This window comes from Ictalurus punctatus, chromosome 10 (assembly GCF_001660625.3).
Source record: "Ictalurus punctatus breed USDA103 chromosome 10, Coco_2.0, whole genome shotgun sequence".
Taxonomy (NCBI): domain Eukaryota; kingdom Metazoa; phylum Chordata; class Actinopteri; order Siluriformes; family Ictaluridae; genus Ictalurus; species Ictalurus punctatus.
The window spans coordinates 15,137,501-15,150,709 of NC_030425.2; the positions used below are offsets into that span (position 1 = coordinate 15,137,501).

The following is a 13,209-nucleotide window of genomic DNA, read 5'->3' on the forward strand; positions in this document are numbered from 1 at the left end:
GCTGAATATAAACCGTATTAAAGGGTTGTTGTAACGTTTAAATGGAAACACTGTCACGTAAGATGCATGATTATTTCAGGAGCATTTATTTAAAATTTGATTAAAGCACAGTAGCTACTAGAGACGGGAAGAAATCTTCTAAAAATATCCAGAAACTACACAATGGAAGCTGCTGATAAACTGTTTGATATAAATTTTATAGCACTGATATGTGATAGGTAATTCACTGCCCCCCCCCCTCTCTCTTTAAAGTTCAAAGTATACCTGTTTAGTAACAATGTTGCAAAATAATATAAAAAATATATTGGTGATCATCTTTCTCTCTCTCTCTGTGTCTCTGTCTGTCTCTCTAGGCTGCTATGGCGTAAAGCCTGACACTCCACAGGAAAGCTGGAAGTGTTCTCGCTGTTGTGCAGTGGCCTGGACAGCAGTAAGACGCGCGCACACACACTAGGCTCATATCTGTCATTAGAGTTTGTACATTTTAGACAATTCAACCTACCCATACCCCCCACCCCGAAACAGGCACATCACTGCTCAGTTTAGTTCTGTATTATACGTGTGTGTGTGTGTGTGTGTGTGTGTGTGTGTGTGTATGTGTGTGGTTTTGCAGGCCTGTTGTTTGTGTAATCTGCGAGGAGGAGCTTTGAAGATGACCACAGAGAACAGGTGCAGTTCTCTACATCATCTCCTTGTTGTATTAAAGCCGCTCTGTAATAAAATTTACATATTGTTAAGCTGCTGTACCTGTATGGTGGATTAAAGTAATAGTATGGTGAAAAAATGAAAATATTTTGTTTAGTTTGTAGTTTTTTTTAGTTTTGCATTGGAGCTACATAGCCAGAGTAGCTAATAAGGGACACTTATAACGTTAAGTCAAATTTGTTTTATAAAGCATGTTTAAAGACAGTATTACTTGATCCAGATTGCTGTACAAAACTTTAAATAACATCATAAGACAAAGAAAAAAAAATACTTTTCTGAGAAAATTTAAAAATGGATGAAGATGGCACGGGCCTCGTGAATGGGGAGACTGTTCCAGAGTTTGGGACCAAGCACAGAAAAGGCTCAATCACCCTTTTGTCTTAGAACGACAATGGGGGACAGAAAGGATGACAGCATGACAATGCCTGTGTGTGCAGAGTGAGCTTCCTGAGGTCATCTTTTTACTAGGGCTGGGCAATATATTGATATATTATCAATATCATGATAAATGATTATGCAGTACATTTGAGATATTGTTGGTATGGTGATGTATGCTTTAAGTTTTAAATAATTACAAATTAAATGGTGCTGAATGGATGCCATTGAAATAGATTTTTAAAATTTTTTGTCTTTGCAGGCATTAAAGAAAAGTATAGTCAAACTCAGTTTAACCTTTTTTTGTTTATTTTACTACTGTTTTGCAGACAATCTGTTAGCTAAATTATATATCGTGATTATGCAAGTTTCGTGATATGATTTTTAAATTTTACTAAAAGATAATAAACAAGGTCCAGTGTCTTTGGGACGAGTAAGTCGTTGTTTAGGTTTTAAAAAAATATATAATATATTATTGCCACCACTGTAACAATCATTTCCTGGCTGATTGATTATATGGTGTACATTTCATTTTAAAGCTGCTTGATGAGTGAAGACTGTGTACTGTGTGCAGGTGGGTGCACGTGATTTGTGCCATTGCAGTGGCTGAGGCTCGCTTTGTTAACGTTGTGGAAAGAGGGCCAGTTGACGTGTCCGCCATCCCAGACACCAGGAAAAGTCTCGTAAGTGTGCATTTGTGTGTATATGCATGTTTGTATGTTGGATGAGTTCCAAATTGCGATGCAGTTATACAACACGGTTATGTTGATTCAGGGTGCGTGGCCGCCAATAAATTCATCTCAGCTAGTTAGCGATCTACAAGATCTGAAACACAATAGAGTTAATAAATGACTGCTGTTTTTGCTTGAAATTTGAATAATGTAATGTAGGAAACCATTGACCAAAGTGCAAATAGTCCACCATGTTGATAAAAGTAAATTTTAAACTAAACTAAAAAACTTAATTTCAGTACAAAATAAATCTCAGATGTTCTTGAAAATCACATTAATTATGTAAGGAATAATATGCAGAATACCATACTCCAGACCACACGTTTATACCACAGCAATTTGCTAATGATTCATGTGTCATTAATAAATTAAACGTTGAGACATTTTCACAGTTTATATATTGTTTATAGTTTTGTTTTTATAGTTTTATGCAATTTGTCATTTTAGTGAGAAACCTGAAAGTGACTTGCAAAGTGCTTGACTCCATCCATAAATGTTAAATAAACTCCTAATAAAAACATCACCACATCAACGGTTTGCCATTTAATGTAACTATAAATGGAGAAAAAGTATGTACTGTTATATAGGAAAATAATGAACTTGGGGTGGTAATAACAATGTTTCATTTTGAAATACTACTACTAATAGTAATATTTTATTAATAAAAAATAATTTATTAAAATATAAGTTGGTTGATACATTTTTAAAAATCACAATGTCGAGAATTATACTACACTTGCCTCAGAAGTGGGAAGTCCGAACTGATGATTATCATGATGTTGTTGTTGTTGTTATTATTATTATTTTTATTATTATTATTATTAGTAGTAGTAGTAGTAGTAATATTGGTGGTGATGGTGGTATTAGTATTCCTGGATATAGATGGCAGTTAGCCTAACAAGTGTAAAAACAAATTAAATATCAGTGATTTTGTATTTTTATTTAATTTTTTTTATGGAGAAATATCTTCTTTCAAATCTGAATCATCATGACAGTGGAAAGTGCCTGAAAATAATTCTATAAATCATTTAAAGGATCTCCTTGCTTGCACATGCCCTTCATGTAGACAGTAATTAAATCAGGGGACATCTAGATTCCAAAAAAGTTCCACCACAATAAACATAAGTTGAACTTTAAAACAATTGTAATTGATTTCCTGTAATGTGATGCTTATGAGAAAGTGCCGCCAGGTCCAGACGCTGATGTTTTCTAAGTGGAATACATGTCAAGTTTCAGTAAATTACTCATCAATTAAATAAGGCATGAATTAATCTTGGATTGTAAATATATATTTCTGTATTCTGAGCAACTGAGTAGGCTGTAGATTCAGTGTGAAGATTTGGTTTTTGGAGGCGGAAATAGATCAGCTAATTTAGATTTGCTAATTTTTTTTTTCTTCATGTAATGACACAAAATGGATGATTTGAATGAAATCAACATGTTTCTCAGAGCATCAATGGTTTATTCGTTATTCCTTGTTGCTTCTCATATATTCAAAATGCCATTAGATTAATGGCCATTAGATTAAGTTTGCGCTCAGTTTGTTTGCTTATAGTAAATTAATATTAAATTAATATCACTAGCTAAAATGAAGACCTCTTCGATGTGTGTGTAAATTTGAATATGAAACATCAATGTCTTTAAATCACTATCCATCATTTCCTCGTAGTTTCTGCTCCTGGCCCGAGCTGAAAGTGTGATGGTGGTTTGAGAGCTGAAATGGAGTATTGATAAATTCATAAAGCAGTTTTATTATCATCGATAAATGCATGTCAGCAGGGGGACGTGGGAGAAACAGTCTGCGGGATGAAGCTGGAAAAGGAGAATTATATACGGAATTGCTATGCTGAATAAACAACACCTACAGTGACCTCCACTAATATTGGCACCTTTTGGTAAATATGAGCAAAAAAGGCTGTGAAAAATTGTTTAATCTTTTGTTAAAAATAAATTCACAAAAGTACTCTGCTCTCATGGATATCACAGGTTCATCAAAAGAAATCTTTGCTAAATATTGGTGTGCAAGAATTATTGGCACCCTTTTAGTCAATACTTTGTGCTACCTCCCTTTGCCAAGACAACAGCTTTGAGTCTTCTCCTATAATGCCTGATGAAGTTGGAGAATACATGTCAAGGGATCTGAGACCATTCCTCCATACAGAATCGCTCCAGATCCTTCAAATTTCGAGGTCCATGCTGGTGGACTCTCCTCTTCAGTTCACCCCATAGGTTTTCTATGGGTTGCAAGTTGCGATAAATTTTACTGCTTGCAATAAATTTTATGCACATTATGCAAGCCATAAAATGGAAATGAATTTTGCCACCAGGTTTTCTTTTAAATGGACTACTGCTCATTTCCTGGATTGGAAAAAAACATAAAAATTCTCACTATTTTACAATAAAAAGTTGGTTGACACATTTTTATATCACAAAATGTAGGTATATCACCAATTATATATTTCCTCATTTTGTTTCCCCTTTATTGGTAGCTGACGTCACGTTATCCTCATATGGTCTAGAATTATTCTGCATTCAGAAACTCAGAAAGTACAGAAAGTCTGTAAATTCAAGCTACTGTGTGTGTTTGGGGGTGGTGGGGGCTGGAATGGACCCCTCCACATTCATCTATGCTACCAACAATCTAGCCAGCTAACTGTAATGAGTGATGTATATTTTCCTCCTCAAACTGTGAACTGTATCAGTGCTTTAGATTTAACAAGCAAATATCAGTACGTTTACATGGACAACAATAATCCAATATTAACCCGATTAAGACAATACTCTGATTAAGAAACTATCATGTAAACACTGATTATTGATTACTTTAATCTGACTGAAGTCATACTCAAAGTAAACACAAATCAAATTAAGACATGTGGAGTATTCCTATTTTAGTCGCATTATCGATGTGCATTACAGTCATGTAAACACTTTTTAATCACACTAACGTTGTGTGGGAATTTTCGCCACATTTTGCGACGGGACACATGCACACACGGCGGAGCTCAACCGTTTGACAGCAAACAAAAGAGCACGGCTGTGTTCAAAACCGTGTACATACCCACTATATAGTAGGTGAAATACATGCATTTTGGCTATTATATAGTAGGTAAGTACGTGGTTTTGGACGCAGCCCACGGCTTCAAGCAGTCGTCTTTTTGCACGTATAGCATGACAAACAATTACCTGCACTTGAAGCTTTCGTAAAATTAAAAATGAAACACTCAAAACTGTATACGGTATGATAACGAAGGCGAACTGTATGTTGATGCATGAAATTCTGGAGGGGACGTCAGACGGCGTGGTGTGGGGACGTAATGACGTGTGCCATTAATCAATCTATGTTCTATAACATGTAAAACAGGAACATGAAAGGAATATTCTAAAAACGTCTCATGTAAACACCTTACTCACAATATTGTCTTACTCAGAATAAGGTCAATAATTAGATTAATGCTGTCAATGTAAGCTTAGTCTGTGTGTATGTTGATAGAGCTAAAGCAAATACTTGAATATACAATACAAGTCATTTAAAAGCAAAGTATTCTTACTTTGTTTACTGCTGATGTTCTGAGCAGCCATGTGTTGTTGTTTTTCTGACTTTGAGTTGAGGGAGCGTTGTCTTTGGTTTTTCCTAGTCAAAAGCTGGAAATTCTGTGTGTTTGGATTAAGTTTTAGTCTTGGTGCTTTTATGGTAAATTAGATATTTATAGGTATTTGAGTCACTGAGGTTTAGATTAACCCTATTCAATTATATTGACAGATCAAACTAATAACCATTAATAAAAACAAAACTATGATTAATAAATGCAGTAGCTTTGAAGTTGGGATGTTTTTTCCTTCACTGTAACTTAAGAAAAATAATCACCACCCACAAGATTATGCCTCAGACCCCACTTTGAGAACCATGGGTTTAGATGATTTGTCGTTCTCAGTGCAGTATGTGTTATTTCTTTACAGACGTTCTACACAAAATCCTATATTAAGTGAACGGTATTTTAGCTGGCTTTTTTTTTTTTTTTTTTTTGTGATTGTTGCGGCAAAAGATGTTTAATTTTGCTGTGGCTTTTTAAAAAAAAAAACAGTGACGTTTCTTGGTAAATAAGACTTTTTAGCTGTACTCATGATCGACGCACGGGAATCGAGGAGGGCTTTGGCTGAATGTGTGTTGTGATGTCACATGACGTGTCTTGGCCCAAATCTGCGGCCCAAATAAAGCTCTTCAGAATATTGGAGTTTGATTTTGTGATAATTTCTGTGATTTCAAATGGGAGTAATTTTTTACATCTGAAATCAGCTGCATCTTGGAACAGTCATAAACTGCCAAGAATATTGCAATATTTTGTCCAAAAATTAGATTTTCTATTATTTCTGTTATCGACATGAAAGATTTTAAACTTGTTAACTATTTTGTTTATAAACACAGTGTGAGGATTTATTATTTCATGTATGTTTTATCCTCATGGTATTATTACTCGCAGAGAATCCATTTACTTTTTGATAAGTGATATTTAGAAAAAGTCAGTCATATGATGGGCTGTAATAAAAAAGTAAGTCATAAAAAATAAAAAAAAATCTGAAAAAGATGGATGTTTTTTTGAATGAAAGTTAAATTGTTTAGTTTTCTTGAGTAAATAAGGGAAAACCCTAATTTCCAATACACACTTCCCATAGCATAGACGTATGCATTAAAGTGTATAATGTAATTCAGGATGACTAGGAGAGTGATGTTTTTGTCTAGGTGTAGCAACCCTTCTTTTTTATATAAAATATATATATATATATATATATATATATATATATATATATATATATATATATATATATATATATATATATATATATATATATATATATAATATAAAATTTAAAAAAAAAAACGTAACAATGTTTCTCTGTCCATTCGCAGAAGTGCGTCTTCTGCCACAAGTCCACGAAGCAGATCTGTGGGGCGTGTATCCAGTGTTCGCATGAGAACTGCTCCACTTCCTTCCACGTCACCTGTGCGCACCTGGCCGGCGTGGTGATGAAGCCCGCAGACTGGCCGTACGTTGTGTCTGTCTCCTGTCACAAACATAAACAGATCAACGTGAAGGTAAGAAGAAAACACTTAGAAACTATTCCCATAAACTGTTAGCAGGAGGCTTATGAACAGTTTGTTTATAATGCAAACAGTTTCTAAAGAGTTTCTTTAGGGACATTTTGGATAATAAAAAGGGTTGATTCTTTATGTTCCCACACCTGACCATCATGATGTCATCAGTGTGTTATGGTGGGAGGTGTACAGATGAATTATGCAACTGTGACTCAGCAATTAGGTTTTTTGCCCCTTGAGTTATTTGACTGTGTGTTTTGATGTGGCCTTGCAGCAGGCAAAGGTGACCTCGCGCGACCTCTCTGTGGGTCAGCAGGCCATCGGCAGGAGCAGCGACGGCTGGTTTTATCGCTGCACCATCATTGGCATTGGGTCACAGACCTACTACGAGGTCAACTTCGACGACGGCTCCTACTGTGACAATGTTTACCCCGAGAATGTGCTGGTGTGTACAGGAAGGGCTTATTCTAAACGCATTGACATTTTATTTTTATCACACTGTTTATAAAGCGAGATTAGTGTTAAAGAAAATTTATAGATTTTAAAATTTACTGATTATAGATATCAGCGTCACCATAAATACAACCTTACCTTTCTCTCCTTCTCTTCTCCCTTCTATCTCTCCTTCTCTTTTCTGTCTCTTCTCTCTCTCTCTCTCTCTCTCTCCTTCTCCGTTCTGTCTCTCCTTCTCTTTTCTCTTGCCTTCTCTTCTCCCTTCTTACTCTTCTCTCTTCTTTTTCTCTTTCATTCAGAGTCATGACTGTTTGCATAATGGCCCTCCTGAACTGGGTGAGCTGATGGTCATAAACACGATAGATGGACGAGTTCTTAACGCCTCCTTCGTCAAAGAACACGTGCACAAATTTTACCAGGTAAATCTCTCTCTCTGTCTGTCTGTCTGTCTGTGTATCTTTACATTCATGTATCTTCTGGATGCTGTAGCTTAGGTTGTTCCTCTTGAGGAGTGAAGCAGTGTTGTGGAGCACATACACAGGTTTATGATGTTTGGAGATGATGCTGAGCACCACAGGATGGTGTGTTTGTGCCTGACAGAGTTTTAAAGTAGAACAATGTTGAGGATTATGCGTAAAGAGATAGACAGTAGGAGACTGTTAAATAGTCTGAGAGGAAAAATCTGGAGGAAGGAAAACGAAGTATCTCTTGATCAAGCACTCTGCTTTAACACCAGCTCCACTCGATTAGCATTCAGCAGTAGTGAAGGTGCATGCATGTCCAATTGTGTGTGTGTGCGCGTGTGTCACTGAAATGCTGTGGCTGCTGTGTGATGGCGACCTTGTGCTCTTCCTGTCTCTTTCCACATTTAACGAAGGAGGCACCGCTTCGGATTACACCAGACCCCTCCATACACACATACTCACTCTCTCTCTCTCTCTCTCTCTCTCTCTCTCTCTCTCTCTCTCTCTCTCTCTCTCTCTGATTCACACACATCCTTCATTACATTTCCTCTCTTTCTCTTGCTTTAGTGTTCTTGTCTGAGTTGTTCTACATTTTCACCGACACATGCACTCACTCACACATACTGTAACAAACACACACACACTCTCTGTATCTTCATGTTCGCACTTCTGTGCTACAAGGAACTGAAAAATCATCTCACACGCAGATTCATTCAGCTGTCTCTCTCTCTCTCCCCCTATCTCCCCCTCCTTGACTTCTCTCCTGTATTATTAATAAGCTCACTCTAACTCTCCTGGGTACAGCATGAGACCCAACTTCTTGGTGGTAGCTCGTGAACGGAACAGTGGCACGCTCCTTCCCTCCGTAGTGCTTGGGTCTTCTTTTTGGGCAAGAGAGAATAACCCTTGAGCTCCCCTTACGAGGGTTACAATTTTCTCAATTATACCTTTTTCACATGCCTTTTCCATCTAGATGTGCTAATACCATCCTTCATCTCTCTGTAAGGATTCAGAGTAAAATAGATCTTCAGTATACCAATACTGTTTGCAAAGAGCGATAAAAGGGGCAACTTGTTTGCCGTAAGTTGCGACCCGTGTCGGTGGAGGAAAAGATCCTCGTGCCTGAGAAATCTGGTATGCTGCGGCTGTCATTGGTTCAGCACTGTACTTTGACTCATACTTAACTTAGACAGGAGGTTGGAGTGGCTCACAAAAGACAGAATAGCAAAGACAAAACAAACCAAAGATGTTGAAATGAATGAAGGGGATAGTCGGAGTAGAAGTTCATCCCCAAAAGTTAAAATCAGTGGAAATATTCATATTTTTCCTATGTGAGAATGAAAATTATTTTTATCCAATGGAACTGTTGTGGATTGCAGAGTTGCAATGCTTACAGTTCTCGACCCCCTTGAATTTTGTCTCAAGGAGACAAAACCACCACCAGATTTGACCTTTTTTAAAAAAGTTTACAATTTTAAATTCTTTGGGTGCTACTGATAGACAGACTTTTGGTGGCACAGCCATTTCAATCTGAAAAGATGTGACTTCATTGTCGCATCAATGTGAACAGTAATTAACCGGTAACAGCAGTGCGTTTAACCTGGCAGAGAACCATTACAGTACGTTCCATATACATCACATTGAATCTTAGTGTTACACACAAGGACCTGGATGGCCTAGTAGCCCAACTTCCTTCTCCATATATACTCATGGGACACTTTAAAACTGCATTTACTCTGCAGGTCTTGATGCCCAATACCGATTTGTTGACTATATCAGATTGTTTTGACGACCCGCTTACATCTTTAAAAGTGAATCGTATCTGATATCTGCATTTACACTATACACTTCGTGAAACTACCTAAGCTAGATGTCAAAGCTTAGGCCGAAAAGGAAGTAAAAACGGCGAAATTTGCAATGGAAACGGATGAAAATGTAATACAAGCTTTTGCTTTATGCATCATATTTAAAATGAAGCAAAACACCAGGCTCTTAAGGTGGAGAAAAAAAAGAAGAGAGCCCTTGTTGCAGCCTGGGTGAATGTAGCAATGATGATAAATGCAAGACAGCTATAAAAGAACGGAAGAAGGCTGATGGATTGTTCTTCAGAAGGCCAAGAAGAGAAAATCTTGTTAAGGTTAAAATAAGTAGGGCACAATCTTGAAGAATAAAAACTGAAGCTAAACGGAAAAGTTGGAGACAATTTGTATCTTGTTTGACATCAAGTACCTCAACAAAAAAGGTCTGGAATCTGATTCGCAGTATGAAGAACAGGAACAATGGAGCTCAAATTTAGCACATCAAATATCAAGACACTATTCTAACTTCAAAACAAGAGATTGCAAATACCTTAGCAGAAACCTTTGAAAAGAACTTCTCAATTGGAGCTTGCCTTAATGCGTTCCAAGTTTTCCGAACACAGGACAAAAAGAAAGGTATCAGTTTTTCATTTAATAAGGAACCTTATAATCAACGTTTCACAATGGACGCATTGACGCAAGCCATAAACAGGGCACATGATACGGCAGTAGGACCAGATGATATCCACTACCAGTTTAAAAAAAAATTGCCTCCCATTATCCTGTCTTTAAGTTTTATTAAAACTTCTTAAATCTATTTGGATATCCACATCCAGGGAATGTTCCACTCTCTTGGAAATAAGCAGTAATTCCCATCCCAAAAGCAGGAAAAGATCGTAATGACCCCAACAACTACCACCCAATAGCCCTTTTGCTTATGGATCCTGGAATCGCAACATTTCTTGCTTAAACTTCAGTGTGGCAGCATTGAAAGCTACGTATGAGATTATTTCATTAGAAAAACATGCAGTAGCTGTCTGTTTTGACTTGGAGAAAGCTTATGACCACTTGGAAGTTGGTATTTTAAAGGATTTATATCAACTTGTTTTTAGAGGACACCCATTTTTATTTCTTTTTATTATTATTTTTTAAATTGTTTTTATCAAACATACCTTTTAAAGTCAGAGTAGGTAATACCCTATCTGACCCACATGAACAAGAGCTAGGAGTACCACAATGAAGCATTTTATCAGTTACACTTTTTAGTATCAAAATCAACGGCATCGCAAAAGCCATCAGGTCAGATATCCATTGGAGTCTTTATGTGGATGATCTTGGGATTTGCTACTGAGGCAAATCCATGAATAACACTGAACAGAAAATCCATCTGACAGTTAACTGAATGCAGTCCTGGTCAGTTTCAAATGAATTAAAATTTTTAAAGACCAAAACTGTTCGTATGCATTTTTGCCAGCTGTGTGCTTTCCATCTTAATCCAGAGATATTCATGGATGGTGAACACGCCAGAGTTCAGTTAAGGAAACCAAATTCCTTGGAATAACTCTGGACAGTAAACTGAGTTTTATCCCTCACATAAAGATTTTAAAAGATAAATGTCTGAAAGGCATTAACATTTTTAAAGGTTTTAGCTAAAACAAAATGTGGTGCAGAAAGTTAATTTCTTTGGAAATCTCTACAGAACACTTAAGTCGATCACGCCTCCATTATGGATGTATGGATCAGCCAGGAAATCGTATATCTGACTCTTGGACGCAGTCATACATCAAGGCATACGACAGGCATTAGAGGCATTTAGAACTTTACCCACTCAAAGTTTGTATGTAGAAGCAAATGAACAGACACCTCAAACTAGCCCTACAATATACCAACAAAGAAAACCCAGCTTACCATCCTGTTTTCTAAACCCCTTCTTCAAGCCTATATGAACAAAAACCAAGAGGTATCCGACCTTTTTGACTACAGCTCAAACCACGTTTACAAAATCTCAAAGTAGATTTGAGCATACTGGAATAGATACGCTTCTGTATACACACATCACATACCCCTATATATACAGATGGATCAAAATCTGAAGACCATGTATCCTCTGCATTCGTGATCAACCACCAAGAAAAGGAATATCCCAAACCGCAGCTCAATTTTTACAGCAGAGGCAAATGCTATCGTCTTTGTACTGGACTTCATAAAGACTATGCAACAGAAAACCTTTCTGATGATTACAGTTTCAAAATCATGTCTTCAAGCAATGTCAACCCTAAAAAATTATCACCCAACGCTTGTAAAGATTCTTTGCAAATTGCTGGCTCTGGATGCCCAAAATTTGCACAGTGAAATTCTTTTCTTTGCATACCCCAGCATGTCAGGAATGTCAGCCATGATATGGTGCCCCTGGAGGAGAGAGGGGTTAAGGGCCTTGCTCAAGGGCCCAACAGTGGCAGCTGGGGCTTGAACCCCCTGACCTTCCCATCAGTAACCCAGAGCCTTAACTGCCAAGCCACCACTGCCTCTGTATACTTCTGCTGAGTACTAGGACACTGTGGAATCCTGGGAAATGATGCAGCAGACACTGCTGCAAAAGAGGCACTACCAGCAGATTTCAAAAAGTGTCCAATACCTCACACTGACCTAAAACCCATAATAAACTCCTATATTAACAACAAATGGCAAACTGAGTGGGACCACTGCGTGATGAACAAGCCTTATGAACTCCGCCCTATTGTTGGCAAAAGAAACATTTCTGTTTTCAAATCACTGGGAACAGATCATCTACACATGCTGTTGAATAGTTCACTCCAGGATGACAAGTTTTATTAGGTTTTATAAGACTCACCAACATGTACCTTCTGCCAGAATCCATTATCCTTGAAATATGTTTTATTGGACTGTTCTGGTCTTAACCCCATGAGAAACCTTTTTTTATTCAGTCAACATGAGTGAAGTGAATGAAGTCAAGTGAAAGAAATTTTTTTTAATCAAAATCAAACCTAACATGTTTTTAGGAAAAATAGATTTTAAAAACCTTCTGTAGAGTTCCTTACGCATTTCTCACCATGGAAATAACCATAGAAGCTGGCATGGTGTTAAAAAAATGAACCAACATGCACGCTGACGCTCTCTGTGTCTCACACTCTGAGCATCATTTCTTTATCTCTAAACCGCAAAATCGCACAAACTTCTCAATCAAATTTCGCCATTTCCTTTTTACTCCATGCTGATATTGTGGCTTTACTTTTTACACTGGAGCTATTGGGATGAGGAGAGACCTAAAGAGAGAAAGAAGATAAATAGAAAAATATGAAAAGCAAGCAGGAAAGGGAGAAAATGAGAAATAAACAAAAATAGGGAAATAAAAGAAAAATACATACATAAAGAAAGAAAGAAGTGAAAGAAGTAAGAAGGAAATAAAAAGAGCAAGAAAAAAAGTAAAGTAAGAAAAAAAAGTAACGAAATTAAAGGGACAGAAGAATGAATAAGAAAAAGAATTCAAGAAATAATAAAAGATTTAAAAATAAAGAAAGGAAAAAAGTTAGAAGCAAGGAAAGAAAGAAAGCTAAGAAATTAAAGTT

General features: G+C 36.9%; 1 protein-coding gene across 3 annotated transcripts in view; it reads left to right on the forward strand.

Annotated features, from left to right (window-relative positions):
* kdm4b (lysine (K)-specific demethylase 4B) overlaps positions 1-13,209 on the forward strand; it is a 74,816-nt gene that overhangs the window by 54,748 nt on the left and 6,859 nt on the right. For 2 of the 3 annotated variants that reach the window (XM_017478158.3, XM_017478159.3), the window contains exons 15-20: positions 354-430; positions 614-669; positions 1,655-1,763; positions 6,721-6,906; positions 7,181-7,351; positions 7,659-7,778. In XM_017478158.3, coding sequence (XP_017333647.1) covers positions 354-430; positions 614-669; positions 1,655-1,763; positions 6,721-6,906; positions 7,181-7,351; positions 7,659-7,778 — 719 coding nt within the window. Of the gene's footprint in view, positions 1-353; positions 431-613; positions 670-1,654; positions 1,764-3,587; positions 3,707-6,720; positions 6,907-7,180; positions 7,352-7,658; positions 7,779-13,209 lie in introns of those variants that run through there. The other variant, XM_053683272.1, reaches the window with a different exon arrangement.